The sequence below is a fragment of the Hipposideros armiger genome, unplaced genomic scaffold (genome assembly GCF_001890085.2).
Source record: "Hipposideros armiger isolate ML-2016 unplaced genomic scaffold, ASM189008v1 scaffold_149, whole genome shotgun sequence".
Classification (NCBI taxonomy): Eukaryota; Metazoa; Chordata; class Mammalia; order Chiroptera; family Hipposideridae; genus Hipposideros; species Hipposideros armiger.
The window spans coordinates 1448083-1463397 of record NW_017731499.1 but is presented as its reverse complement, the minus strand read 5'-3'; the positions used below and the strand labels follow the sequence as shown (position 1 = coordinate 1463397).

The following is a 15315-nucleotide window of genomic DNA, read 5'->3' as shown; positions in this document are numbered from 1 at the left end:
AGAGCAGCCCTTAAAAGGACTGGAATGAAAGAGATAGCATCTTTCCAAAACAAAATCAATGAGAGCACAAAATGGGGTAAAGTTGTCCCTTTTCCCCCTGGTGCGGCTACAAAACAGCTAACCCTAGGGTTTAAGCAAATCAATTATCTTCCGAGTTGAAAAACAATCCAAATGATCCAAATAAGCAAACAAGTATGGCTTCCCTTGTGTTTGCCCCTCACCCCACCCCCCACTGAAGTGATAATTGTTGGCAAAGGTTTTCTGAGCCAAAGAGAATTTCTAAACCAAAACGCTGACTCCATATTTTGAGCAGAAATAAAAGCATGCTGGAGATCTCAGCCTCAAAAAGAGGGCCGGGTGGCACCAGAGAGATGCTTTGGTGACATTTCTCGAAATGTCTTTGTGGCATTCACTAAGAACCACCAAGAATCACAATGGGGTCAACGGGATGGGGACGGGGTGGGTTTGCACTACATAATTGCAGCAAACTCCCCAAACATGAGTTCCCAGTTGCTGATCTACTGAGCCACTGTTTCCCAGCTTCAGATGGCTGGCACTAGGGACTCACACAGTGCAGACTGATGGGCCACGGAGAGCTGGTTTTGGAGCAGCCCCTGCTGGCCCAGGACCTAGGAGGATGGCTTCCGGAAGTCTCCCCACATCCCCAGCGGCCCACGGCTGGGAGCTGAGGACAGCCCATGTCTGTCCTTGGAGGTGTGGTGAGAGCTCACGTCCAGCGAGTAGAGCCCCCACATTCCCCCCCATCACCTCCTTCACCCTGAGTGCCTGGGGCCGTGGCCAGGGCCCCCATCTGTGTGGCTGTGTGCCTGACCCATGACACAAGGAACTGGACAGTTTAAGCTTGCTTAATCCCAGAGCAGATCATGCTCTCCAGGCTGAGAAGGTCTTAGCATCTAAATGAGAGGGAGGTGGGAAGTCAAACAGAATCGTTCCTGACAACGGCAAAAAGGGGACTGAACTATTCTGCTTACTGAGCACATAGGCGCCAAACACAGTGGACCTCACTCTAAACAGACAGGACTTATAAAAATCTTAACATAAGAATCTAGGGGATTATAGTTGATGATTTGATTCCAAAAATCCAATCTCATCGAAAGCACCTAAGCTCATGAAACACTGGCCCCTTTCCTTCCTGCAGTGCGCTTGAAATAATGACTCCTGTCAAAAATCACAATCCCGGGTTATCGGGAATAATAAGAGCAGCAATACTGATAAAGATGATAATAATAATGGTAGCAACAGTAGCAGCAGCAGCAAATATTTATAGCACAGGCCAGGCACTGTTCTGGGCATGATACATATAGTAACTCATTTAATTCTCATAATACTAGTTGTTACCCTCTTTTACAGATGGGAAAACTGAGGCACGAGTTAAGAGTAAAGAACCCTGCTCCAGGTCGTCCATCCAGCGAGGGCAGGCCTTGTACCAGATCTGCCTCCAAACGGCCGGGTGGAATAGAGTGAGGTACACCGGTCAGGAACGAAGAGAAGCACCCGCTGACACACAAAGGGGGGACCGGACACAAACGACAGCGTGGCGCGCAGCGTGGGCGGCAGGGCGGCGTTCGCGGGCGCACTCACCTTCTCTCTCCCCACTCGTCTTCATGCCTTTTGAACCACCCTCTGTACCTTTAGCCTTCTCGGCGTCTTCTTGGGCATCGTCGGTGGGCCCTTTGTCCTCGTCTTCTTCCTCCCCAACGTTTTTGTAGTTGGGTCTCTTTTGCACCCGCCGCTTGCCCTTGTGCTTGTTCATTTCAAGGGACCGCTCGAGCGACTCGGTGGGTTTAATGAAGCACCGAATGCTGGGTTTGGCCTAGGAGAATCAAAGTGAGACAGCGGGCGGATTGGAACCTTGGCGTAACAGGTTGCCCCAGGGTTTCTGCCCCAGGTAATTCATTTCCAAAATGACACAGGGTACCTCCTCGTTTATTATTATGACTATTGTTAACATCATCATTATTTATCAAAACGACAGCCCCGGCTAGGATGACGGCCCACTGTCCTAAGTCAGAAACTCGACACTTCATCAGCACCAGCTGCAAGCTTCCCAAAGGGCAGTCACTTGCATAAGAAACACACTTGTGTTAACACTTTACTTTGTATGTGCCAGATGCTATTCTAAGAGCTCTTGGCTATAGTATCTCACTGATTAAACTTTATAACCTCATGAGATATTACTGTGGTTATCATTTTACAGGAAACTGAGGCTCAGAGATGTTAAATGACCCACCCAAGGTCACACAGTCAGAGGCGGAAGAGCTGGGATTCGAACCCACATACCACCTGTACAATTTAGGTCTTAACTACAGCACACTGATGTTATTATCAACTTTGAATTTAGATAAATTTATTTTTAAAGCAGCGGTATAGCACTATAAGAAATGGAACACCAGGGGTGGCCGGTTAGCTCAGGTGGTTAGAGCGCAGGCTCATAACACCAAGGCTGCTGGTTCGATCCCCACATGGGCCACGGAACAGCGCCCTCCACAACTAGACTGAAGACAACCACTTGACTTGGAACTGATAGGTCCTGGAAAAACACACTGTTCCCCAACAAAATTTCTAAAAAAAAAAAGAAAGAAAGAAATAAGAAATGAAACACCAGTGTACCTTGCTATTATAAAAATAAATAACAGAAAAGAAAAAGCAAGGTGACTGGACAGAGCCAAACGCTGAATGTCTTTACACCGGAAGCCCGGCAAGCACCAGCAATAAGTTAAAGCTCATCCTCAATGGAAGCCTGCCCCAAAAGAAGAAGTTTTTCCCTAAAAAGTCAGAGGACTTCTAAGAGAAATGAAGCAGGCCTGTCACCAGTGGTTCATGTCCCATATTGTGGGAAACACGGCTGTATTTTAGACCTTATAACAACCAGGAGATAATGGGATTGTCGGTCCCCTCTTATAGATAGGAAAATAGAGGCTCAGAGGTGTTAAGTGACTTGCCCAATGTCACACAGCTGCTGAGCAGCAGGGTCTGAATTTTAATAGACGCTTGCCCAACCCCAAAGCCCAAACTCTTCCTAAAACAACAGTGCTTCACCAGGAGCTCAAACGTAGTTCCATATTTAGTACTCCCTAAAAAGTATTTACATGCAAGTGGACCAGGACTGGAAAGGAGCAAAGACAAAAGAAAACTGTCTGATGCGTTTGACACAGGATTCCAATTGCAGTGTTTTTCTCTTCCCAGGGTCTGGATGATGTTCAGATATCATTTTGTCATTACAAAAGAGAGAAGTTTTAAAGCAAACTTTTCCATTATCTTGATATGGTTTATCCATCTTCTGAATTTACCCCAAACAACCACCAATTGTATTCTGGGGGCCACTGTACCTTGCCAATAAATAGGCTATGCTCAAGGAACACAAATTAATTTCAATAACACTCAAAATAAAACGTAATTGAAAGCTAAATTAGCATCCAAATCCAAACATTAATTTTTATTTACCCACTTAGGATTATTCATCCACAAAAATGACAGATGAATTGAGACATGATTCCCGTGTCCAGGAAACCCAGATAGCGCATTACAGACGCCAACCACCAGGAGCCCCGAGATGGGGGCGTGCGGAGCGTGCACCGCTTGACAGACAGCATCCATCAGAACCCACGCAGGATGCTGGGATCGAACAAACGCAGCCCTGGACCCCCACCCCATCCTCTCCTGAAGGACCTGAACCCAAGTCAGGGCTCCGAGAAGAAAGGACTGCTTCCTCCAATCACCACTTACTCCCAGCGAAGGTGAGAGCACGCCATACACAGTCAAAGCTTTCAGAAACAAAAAACTGAGACCAAACGCAGAGCAAACCACCGCCCAGTCAGATGTGACGAGCAGAAACTCACACGGATGGATGTAGAAACCTCTCCCTGAGCTGTGTGTGGGCACTGATGTACAGAACAAATGACAGAACTAAGGGAAGTGAAACGGTGCACGAAGCCCACGGCTGGTCAGAGCTGAACCCCAGGTGAACGCTACCTGAGCCGTGGGGCTTCTCTGAGCTCCAGGTTCTCAGCCTGAAACATGGGGCAAGTAATTCTGACCTAGAGCTAAATGAAATCATGGATATCAAGTTCTCTCAGCGCCTGGCAATACAGTAAGCACCCAACATATGAATGACAACTACTTCCTTTCCCTGCCTACATTAACAACAACAAAAAAAATCAACTGTGAAAATGAATTTTAAAACTTTCCAAAGGGATATGCTTTTCTCGATGATCAGGTGTTGGGGAATGGAAGAAGGGAAGGCATGCTTGCTGGGGAAATTTCAAACCTTTAAAACGCAACCGACTCAGTAAGCAGCTGGAAATAACCTAAATGTCCATCAACAGGGGAGCAGTTAGGTAATTACGGTCTATCCACAGAGTGGGAATCCACGTAGAGATTAATAAGGCTGATGTGTTTTTATACCTAGAGTTAGTGAGACAGAAACAGCACCAGGAGGAAAAAGCGAGAAGAGGGAACACTGCAGGGTCCCTGTCAGGTTAAGCTTTTCCAAGGCTCCACCTGATGGCATAAACACCACTTTTCCTGGAAAGCTGCATAAAAATACATCAGTATTTCATCTTTAGGGAAAGAAAGGTAGGTGGCACTGTGTGTGCCCACCCACACACGTGCACTTAAAATTTTTCATTTCCATATCTTCCCACTGAGTTTGACATTTCTAATCGCGTACGCATGTTAACATTTAAAAAATTCAACAAGGATCATTTGGACACTGGAATTATGGACTTTAGTTTTCCTTTTTCTTCTTCCGTATTTAAAAAATCTAATATATTTTTTTCTTATTACTAACAACATCAAAACCCCACCGTTACCATGAAGAAGCTGATAGGGCAAGCTGGGAAACGTGGGTAAAGACTCTAGATCATTCCTGCTGCTCCGGTCAAGAGCCTTCTGGAATCTCCTTGTTACATTGGATGGTCCAGGTGTTCCAGACGGAAGCCCCCAGGAGAAGGCCCCGTCCATCCTGCCCCCACCCCCCACCCCCGTGCTCTCGACACTAAACCAAGTGCCTGGAGCAGGGCAGGTCCTCGATGGGGTGGGCTGGCTGCTGAGTGCGTTCATGGCTGCCTACACCATTCTGTATCCAAAGTGAAGGCGAGAACAACAAAAAGAAGAAGAAAAAGGGAGGAAGGGAAGCAAAAAGTTGCCTGACACCCCAGGAGCTGAACTTCGCACAGCTCCTGGAATAGCCAAGTGCGATGAAACCAACTCAAAGTGACGAAGCCCACTTCACAGTCAAAAATGAGAAGGCCTGGGTTTTTCTTCTCGAAAAGAAAGCACACCACGCGTGTTGCGGAGGAATTTCGTATTCTGCAAACAAGGTCTGTTTCCCAAATGCGCAGGTGGGCTTTCGCTGAGGGCTCATCTCCCAGACACCTGAAGCCTGAGCTGCCGGAGCAGCGTGGAGTCGGGGCGCTTCTCCCTGATCTCAGAGATCCTGCCAGGTCCCCAAGTGGGGGGTGCAGGGGAGAGCTGGGGGCTCTGGCTAGACATTCAGGCTGGCTTCTGGGGCCAGCAATGTGACTTCTGGGGTGGCCTGAGGGTTTAACCGTCTCCTAAAGTGTCTGTCCCTGCCTGCTGGTTAATGCCTTCCACCAGCTGTGACCCCTCCAACCTAAGGTTTTGGCCTTGCTTAAAAGTTGAATACTGAGGTGATCCCCTCCCCCCAGGGGTCAGTGATAACTAAGGCCTTTTAGGGATCTCAGAGCAGATTATAAGGGCAGTGAGGGTCAGGAAGAAGGATGGAAACACACGAGGCCGGTGTCTGAGAGGAGAGGCAGCAGCGCCAATGGCACAGATCCCAATCACAACACCCCCCACTAGGTCTAAGTACACACAACCCCTTAGCAAGGCCGGACACGGACTGTGCAAGGAAACGGTAGCTGCAATCAATCCATTAATCAAGGCTCCCATTTACAGTCAAAAAACCAAAACTGCCAATCTAAAACAGGTACAGATAGCTCATGTTTTCCTGCGTTGCTAGATATTTGCATGACAATACATTAAGCAAGGTGTGGTCGGATACATAAACTGAAAACAGTGGCTCCTTCTGAGGCAGACACTGAGGGTGGGGGAACTTTCACTTTCTGCTCTAGTTGCTGCTATAGCCTTCAGTTGTTTTACCCCAAGCAAGTATGACCCAGTGCCATTTAAATGTAAAGAAAGCTTGAAAGCATGTACCTAATGCCAATGAATTGTATACTTGAAAATGGCTAATCCATCGTAGATGTTATTTGTTATATGTATTTTACTACAATTAAAAGAAAAAAAAACCAAACCTTTAAAAAGGCACCTCTGTAAGTCAGAATGGGGATGAGCTGGCAGGGAGGGATGGGCGGGGCTGGTTATTAGCTGAGAAGGATCCGTGTGGAATGCCAGAAATGTGTTCTGTCTTGACCTGAATTACACATAACTGTAATCTTATGTACACCTGAGATACTGCACTTTTATGTACTTTATTTATGTTATCTCTCAATTAAAAAACAAACATTTACCCAGAGGATTTTCAATTAAGTCAGATTGTTGCAATGCCCTAAATACAAGCTGGGAGCCAACGGGACAACCTGGGGAGCTGGATTCACTGCCGTCACCAGGGGACGGACCTAGTCCTCCACCGAATCCCGACCAGACAGCAAGTGCAGGGCTGAGAGCGAGGCCACGCCTTCACAGCCCAGCCGGGAGCAGGCAGTGTACTGCTGCTTGTCCACGCGGAGACTGGGAGGAAGAGGACGCTGGGGGCAGGAGCTGCGCCGGGCCAGGGGCTGGGCAGGGCTGAGAAGGGCTTCGCGGAGAAGGAAGTGACCAATGCACGTCCTGACAGTTAGCGGTGCACCAGAACACTGGTGAAGAGAGAGGAAGCGTAGGAAGGCCAGCTCAGCGCTCAGGCCGCTCACCCCTGACTTCCGTCAAGGCCAGGGTCACCTGGAGCGGGTGTGCTTGACGACAGCGGCGGTGCCCGGGGACTCAATGTGCTCGGCCAGCTCCCAGGGAGCAGCAGGCACACGGGACGTCAGGGGCGGTGCTGGGCCAGCTGCCCCTGACGCTCATGGCCTGGGAAGTGATGCCGGAGTGGCCCTGCCTGGGCACCCAGTAGGTACAACCTGTTGAGTGTGTTTCTTTGGGCCAACTCAGTGTTACAGTGGGGAAGGGGGAAGGCAGTGGCTGAGGAGTGGCCAGGAAAAGGAGCGCGGGGACACCAGGCAGGCCTTGGTTTAGAAGGAACGGAGGGAGAAAGAGACTGGTGGCTGGAGGGGGCGAGAAAGGGACAGGACAGGTGACATGGCCCTGGAATTCTCTCCATCTGTAGGAGCGGTCACAATGGCGAAGCTAGGAGAGCTCACCTCCCAGGCTCTCCCAGGCCTAGCTCACTCGCCTTTTGAGGAAGCTACTAGAATCCCTTTGTTCAAACAGCTCTGCTAAAGGATGTGAGAACCCAGAGAAAGGTTTTCCCCTAAGGCAGGAGGCAGCCATATTGACAAACAAAAACATGCCCAACGTAAGGGCAGAACTGAGCCCAGGTCTCAGACCCACTTACTGACTGAGTGACCCTGACCAAACGAGCCTCAGTTTTCTCATCTGAAAAACAGGGACAACGGCGACTCCATCATTTGCTGCCATGGGGCTGAAACGAGATGCTGAATGCAAAAATGCCGGGCAGAATGCCTGTCCCAAAGGGGCATTCTAGAAATATTTGTTCACCTTTGACCCTCTAGCAAACAGATCACTAGGGCGGAAGAAATGGCAGAGGAGGGGCTAACCTTTAAAGAACAATCAGACTCTCTGTTTTAAACCTTGACTCCCTAGCTCCCAGCAACTTACTGTTCACTGGCTTTCTGGTTTGTTGGTGGTCTAGACTGGGCCTCCCCAAAGTGCTCCTGGGACCCTGGCCCATCTCCCCAGCCTCCAGCCTCAGGGGCTGGGGCCAGTGGGGTGCACAGCACAAAGGCAGGGCGGGGTCCACAGGGACGCTGGTCAGCCGGGACCTGGGCTCTGTCCCATTCACCTTGGTTTGAGTCATGGCTGTGCTGCTCGCTGCCTTCTCTATGGGCCTCAGTTTCCACATGCATCCAACGGACCTCATATTAGCACTCCCCCCCACAACCCCCACCCCAGGGCTGCTGTGTGGTGCCAAGAGGCAGCCCACGCTCTCATTTTTTTCCAGGTAATAACTGTCAGTAACCCCCGGCACTGCTCTGAGCGCTTTATATACACTGCCTCACATTATCCTCCAAAAGACCGAATGGGGCAGAGAGCTGCAGTGAGGGACTTACCCAAGGTCACTGGCTAGTGAGAGGCAGGACTTGAACCCAGGAAGTCTAGTGTCAGTGCCCCTGTGCTCAAGCCGACCTGCTGCACGGCTCAAACATCCATCCCCTTCAGCCAGCACAGCTGAGCCTCCCGCCGTGGGGCCGGCCCCCAGAAGGACTGGTGTTAACAGTTACACCGGTTACACCGTCACACTCACAGGGGGAGCTGGTAGCCGGCCCTGGGGAGCTAATGCTCAGGGACAGTTTATGCATCAGTCATGAGGTGGCCCTCCGACCTGGAGATCACTATGGCCGAATGCAATGTGTAACTGTTTCCCATTTCTGTCTCATATGCACGGAGCTCCCAATGTCACAGGGGGTCACAGGGGCCCAGGTGTACGCCAAGCAGAGCATAACCAACGGCGCCGCAGCATGTGGCTTTGCAACCGGCTGCAAAGGGAAGCAGGCCGATAATTGCTGCCGAGCGAGCCTCTTCTTGTTCCAGAATGAGGTGATCGCAAGCAAACATCAGATGGAAGAAACTCCAGGGTGATGTATGGGGGCGAGTGCTACATGCCAAACCCTGAGTAATGTGGGGCTGCTGAACCAAAGCCCAAACGCGCGTCCAGAATGCACAATCGCAACCACATCAGCGAGACGTCTGGGCAACGCTGCCAAATTTAATGGGGAAAATAAAACCTAGTGACGGGGGAAACATGAAGAGGCAACAGGCCACTTCCATTAACAAGAGGAGCATGGCATTCTCCTCCACCAATTGGCCAATTATCAGGGAGCACTGCAGCTGCAGAAGCATAGACCAAAGAAATGCCCATTTATCCGGAACCGGAACAATCTTGGAGCTCAGGAATCTCGCACTGCCCACCCGCTCAGCCCTCTTTGTGACAAACAGCAGGGAACATGGGGAGAGAGCTGTGGCTTCCTAGACAGAAAGCTCTGGGGTGCTGCTGGGTCTGCAGGAGACCAGCCTTGCCACCCCCGCCCCCGGCCTTCTCCACCCCAGCTCACTTCTCTGCCCCCCACCTCAGCGCGGCCGTCTGGCAGTCCATCAGGAGGTAATGAATGCTTGTGGGACGAACTGACTGCAAGATATTTATGACTGAAGAGGCGTGTTCGATGCTCATGCAAAATAAAATACACTCTCATTAGACAATGACATACCAAGCACTTATTTGGTATTTCTTTAGAAGGGTATTTTGCTATATCTTGTTCTATAAGAAAAAAGATAAGGGACCGTGAAATATTGGTGACTCTCAGGTACCTGAAATACTCGGTCCTGAGGCCTACATCTCATGCTAAACTGAAAGTGACTATGGTTGCAGATGGTGACATAAGGACACACAATAGAAACAGCATGAAGATTGGGGGCTGGAGACCTGCAATCCCCCGCAACTGGGTGACAACGGAACGGTCACTTCGCCTCTGTAAGCATCGGCTTCCTCAGGGGAGGCTGTGAGATAATATTGCCCCAACTGAGAGGTCAGGTAGGAATAAGCAGCACGTCGCTCTTCTAGAAAATGAAAAACAGGCTCCCCCCCAGGTACTGTCCAGGTACGTTTCTTGCATACTGGTCTCTGATCCCAGCCAGCTCATGCCCCTTGAGGACTCGGACGCCGTCTTCCACGCCTTGACCATTGTAACCCTTGCCCCCAACCCACGCCCCCGCTCTCAGCAGGGTGACGTCACCTCCTCAGGGGGGACCTCGAGCGCCATCATCTCCCAAACCTGTTTTCTGTTTCTTCCCAGATCCAATCTTAAATCCGGGCTGACGAGCTTGCTCGGTTTCCCCCGCAACCAGCGAATGTCAGGACACAACCTCATCTATCCCATTTATCCTGTACTCCCTGCGGCCAGAAAAGCGCCTGCCTGAAATGTGTGGGTGCTCCAGAAACCCCCGAGGGAGGGAGAAGGAAAGGGGAGCGGGCCAGCCAGCCTGGCACACGGTAAGTGCGCAACAGATGGGCGCTGCTCTTACCAGGGAATGACCCATCCAGGGCGCAAGTGTCGCCCAGAGCAGTATTGTTTGAGGGAATTAATGTGCTTTCCCCCCCACTTCTCTTTGCGCACGAAGCTTTGGAGATCTGTCCCTGTGCGTGGCTGGCGGTTACCAGGCAGGTCCCCTGGAGTGAGGCTATGAGCATCTCGGTGAGTGGTCGGCAGGCAGTCACATTCAGGGAAGGCAGCCTCAGAACTCACTGGGGAGCCCCACTGTCCTGGGACGAGTTACACCACCTGCCCTGTCTGTTGTCCTCAGTTGGGCAATGTGACTCACCCCCCCTCCCCTCCCGGGCCACTGTCCTTAAACCACTGGAGCACCGGGAGAAGGAAAAGAACAGAGCGGCCCCTCTTCTCACCCACGTGCGGCCCCCAGCTAGCTTCCAGTTGGGCAAAGCACCCCAAGCAAAACCAAGTTTCCTGGCTGGAGGACTTGGCACTGACCAAGACTAGGACTCCTTGGCTGACCAGTGATAGGGTGCTCAAGTCCCTCATTGGGATCCATTATTTCAAGATAGTCAATGTTTACTGCAGGAACCACGCTCAACACTGGGGATGCAGGTGAAGATGTCCCCATGTCTCTCAGTGAAAACTCCCAAGTCCTCGGTGGCTGCAGGGCGCTGCATGCCTTGGGCCCACAGTCCCCTCCCTACTACTCACTCCACCTCAACGTGCTGCTCCTTGCTGAGGCTCCATGGCACCAGGCACACTCCTGCCCCAGGGCCTTTGCACTGGCTATTCTTCCTGGTCCAAATGCTCTTCCCCCGGATATCTACATGACTCGCTCCCTCACTTCCTCCAAGTCTGTACTCAAATGTCATCTTCCCAGAAAGGCCTAGCCTGGCCACACTATGGAGAACTGCACCCTCCCCGCCAAGCCTCCCAGGGCTGCTCCCTCGCGCTGCCCCCTCTCTGCTTCACCACTGCTGCTTTTCTAGAGCATATCCCGCATTCTAACACACTATGATGTTTACTAATAGTATTATTGTTCCACTGGCTCTTCTCATTACAATAGACGCTCCCAGAGCTCAAGGGTCTTTGTTTTGTTGCCTGGTGTATCTCTTGTGCCTAGAACAGTGCCTGATACATGCCCAGTAATTATCTGTTGAATATATGAATAAACAATGCTGACCCAACTTCAAGAAACTCAGAGTCTGATTAAAAAAACTCAACTGCCCAAAGGGGCCAGGCTGCTACTGAAAACTAACAAAGCCCAGGGCAAAGACACCGGAAGTTGTGGGTGCCCCGTTTTTCTGTCCCCACCATCGATTTTCCTGATTTTAGCAGAAACCTAGAAGTTACCAGTGGCTCTAGGCAGCCTAGTCTCTGAGCAGACTCACTCGGCAGGAGGCAGGACACTACCTCACACCCAAGCTGTCTCCAGCCTGTGGCCACCCCAGCCCGCTCTGTGTCATGCTGCCAGGCAGACACAGAAAAGCCAGCAAGGGTCTGAGTCATAAAACCTTCTCCACCCCCACGCCCATCCCCACTCTGCCCACTGTTTTGCCCCGTTGGCTCCTCCAGGGTGTGATCATTCTGAGAACCCCTGGCCCTGCTCTGGCTCACTGGGCAGGACCAGCACCCCCGGCCCCTCAGGTCCAGTCACAGCAGCCATGGCTAAAGGCTGCCCCTCCAGGAGCCTCCACACTGGGACTTCCGTCAGTTGTTCAGCCCTGTGTCTGCGCGGGAGAAAAGGAGAGGTCTCTCATCTGCTTGAGTGGGACGTGCTGCAGCCTGGGTTCCTTTGATTCAGTCAAACCCTCTTATATGTGAACCAGCGCTGATCCCCTCAATACTTCTGCAGGCAACCATGGTGCCCCGAGCCGTAAGCCCACTCAGGGATTATGGGACGGGCCACAGCGCCCCACAAAGACAGAGAATGCACACGAGCTCTGGTTCCTTTGTAGGGATGTTTGCAACTGGGCCAGTTAAGGCCCTTGATTTACAGAAGTCTATCTTTCTCCTTCAGGGTTCACAATCAGCCATCTCCCCGAAGCCTATCACCACTTTCAGGAAAAAACGTGTGTCCTTCAGAACCGCATTGCTTACCCAGGGGTCACGAGTAAGGTCAGGATCAGGAAAAGACGTGGGGGAACTCTAATCTGGGGGGCTGTTCTGCTTGCTGCATTCAACATGCGAGAGGCTCAGCTGCCATCTGACTCAAGCCTGCTTTGGAAAGAGCCCTGAAGTGGCGACCGGAGCCCCCCTGCCCATGACTCTGCTTCTGCAAATAGACCAGAGAGGCCAGGCTGCTACTTTCTCAGCTGCCGGCTCCACAGGCCATGTCCTGGCGGAGCGTTCTGCGAGCAGAGGGCGCAGCTCGCGGAGGAGCAGGCGTCACACGCAGGACTGGTGTCTGATTTCGTACATAGGTGCGCGTTCATTTTGGATCCCCCAAGAATCATTTGGAGACCATCCCAACTGGCTGAACTGGTGCCTACAGAGAGATGGTCGACACCCTCATCTGGGGACAAACAAGCGTATTCTGCCCCCGAATTTTCAGTCCCCATTCTGAATTCACAGTCAGCCAATCATGTGAACGCATATCAGCTGGTCAAGCATCTGCACTTTCCAGATATCGTATCTGGGGCCGGCTCAGCCGGGGGGCTAGAACGCACACAGGGGGCTCATCCCACTGTCACTACATGGCCACGCTTACTGTTGGTGCTGCCATCGTGTCGTCACCGTAGCCACCACTTGGCCCTCCGTGCCTTTGTCATACAGCGCCTCCCTAAGAGACGCACTGTGGGTGCCTCTATGTTAATCACACCAAGAAAGGAGGTCCCAAAGGGGACACAGGGTTGTTCTGCAGCCTCTGAAACTAAGATTGTGATAATGATAACATCTAACACCTAGGCCTTGATGTGTGCTGGGTTTGGGAATATGCAATTAGTGCTGCATTTCACCCTCTCCAAAAATCCATGTTTGTTCTTCTCATTGGAGAGGTGAGGGAACAGGCTGGGAGAGGCGAACTAACTTGCCCTGGGACACACCTAAGTAAGACTCCAGGAGCCTGGCAGTCTGGCTCCAGGGTCCACTCCACCAGACTGCCCCGTATGGCGGAATGTGGAACAGCACCACCAGCAAGCCACTCATACTCCGTCCCCAGCAAGCCAGCCTCTGAGCAAAGAGAGAAGGTGGCCCGTGAGGGTCAGGCCCCGAGGCTATTTCTGTTCTGAGAGTCCTTAAGAACATCACATGGGCCCATGTGACCCCACCGCCAGTTCACCCGAGTCACTCATTCCTGTAGTGAGCACCCCCTGAGGATCTCTGGCAAGCCCCAAGATGGCACAGACTTCCCCGCGGGGATGGAAGCCCCTGAGGGCAGGGGTCGCGTCTTTTCCTCTTCCCCCAGCACCGCCGTGCCTCTGTTGAGGAACGGATGAATGAATGCACGGACTAAGGAAACTATCCACAGACACCCAGGATGAAAAAGTCCCTACTTTTTTTAAAGAAAAAAAAAGTACCTGCAGGTCTTGAGGCATATCCCATGATCTAATCTATATATTTCATTTTGCAAAAATAATGAGATGTTAGCAGTTTCAGAATTAGTGTTCTCTTATTCTATTTCCCCCACCAAGAAACACTATCTGCTGTGCATTAAAATTATAGCAAGAATTATCCCTTCGCAGGAACCATATGATTTTAATGCACAGACGAATTTCAATTAGACATTTATTTAACCACGCTGATGTATTTTAAATTTAACCCTAAATTACAGACTTTTCAAATAACTCTGCTCTCCCGTCTGCTTCTCTCTCTTCAATTTTGGTTTGGTTTTGTGAAAGGTCTGCTGGTAAAAATGAAGCAATACCAGTAACTTATCTACAAATTACGGGAAGGAGAAAGTAGGTTAAAAAAGACCAAGAAACTTAAAACAAGTATGACCAAACCACATCCGAGTTAGGCAGGAAACAATAGGAGACTGTTCTTGCTCACAGGGAAGGAAGGTAAATCGTACCAAGACTATTGTCAAAAAAGTCACAAATGAGAGTCACCTCCACTCTTCCAAAATTTCGGCTGCAGTCATCAGAAGACAACGCCCTCTGGGTTCGCACCCGGGGAAAGGCCAAAGCCGGAAGTACAAAGCCGACACTTTCACTAGGGCTGGTGATTCCTTCCACCCTCATTTCCAGTTCAGGCAGGCATCCACCACAATGAGCGGTCGGGGGTCTATCACATTGGAGGCACGATCTTCATCCCAAGAGGAGGCCATCGGGAGAAAGAGCAGATCTAACCACTCCCCCTGATTAGAGGGTTCAGCTAAAGTGGGTATCCTAAGCTCAGAGGTCGCCAGGAACTTTCTGCAGCTTGCTTTTGCTCAAATAGTACACCCCACGCATCAGTGTCAGTATCTTGCTTGTGGTACTGTATGAGAGTTTTGCAAGATGTTACCACTGGGGGGAACGTAGGGAAAGGGTGTCATTATTTCTTACAGCTGCATGCCAATCAATTTCAATGAAAAAACCCTGCAAACCTCAGTGCCCCAGCACTCTCCGGGTTCATCTTGGAACACCACGTCTAACTCGAGCAGCGAGTGTCTTCTAGGGAGACATTCTGTGATGAAGCCTTAGCAGCTATTTGGGGATCATGAGACAAAAGGAAGTCGAATCTATTCCCACTCATTACTAATGGGAATGTAGTGTGAATTAGCAGCAGGCTGGGTGGGGACCGGGCAAATCGAATGGCAAACAGCAGCCTCTGAGGAGCTTCCTGCAGAAGCATGTGCAAAGTGGGGACCAGGTCTTCTGACGGCTCAATGTCCTGAAATCTGGGTTTTTATGGGAAACTTCCTAAATTTTGAAGTTGGCAATGCATACATTTTTTCTTTTAAACACTGTGAAGACGAAAGCAAAGAGCTCTGAAGGCCGGGTAGCAACCTGTCAGGCACTTGATGGCACTTTTTTTTTTCTTAATTAAAGTTTATTGGGCTGCCAACGATTAGTAAGATTACACAGGTTTCAGGTGTACAATTCTGTAATACATCATCTATATATCACATTGTGTGTTCACCAACCAGAGTCAGTTCTCCTTC

General features: G+C 50.6%; 1 protein-coding gene across 6 annotated transcripts in view; it reads right to left on the bottom strand.

Moving 5' to 3' along the window:
- CLEC16A (C-type lectin domain containing 16A) overlaps positions 1 to 15315 on the bottom strand; it is a 225531-nt gene that overhangs the window by 154252 nt on the left and 55964 nt on the right. For 4 of the 6 annotated variants that reach the window (XM_019650914.1, XM_019650919.1, XM_019650916.1 and 1 more), the window contains one exon: positions 1603 to 1834. In XM_019650914.1, coding sequence (XP_019506459.1) covers positions 1603 to 1834 — 232 coding nt within the window. The remainder of the gene's footprint in view (positions 1 to 1602; positions 1835 to 15315) is intronic. The other 2 variants (XM_019650917.1, XM_019650918.1) reach the window with 1 other exon arrangement.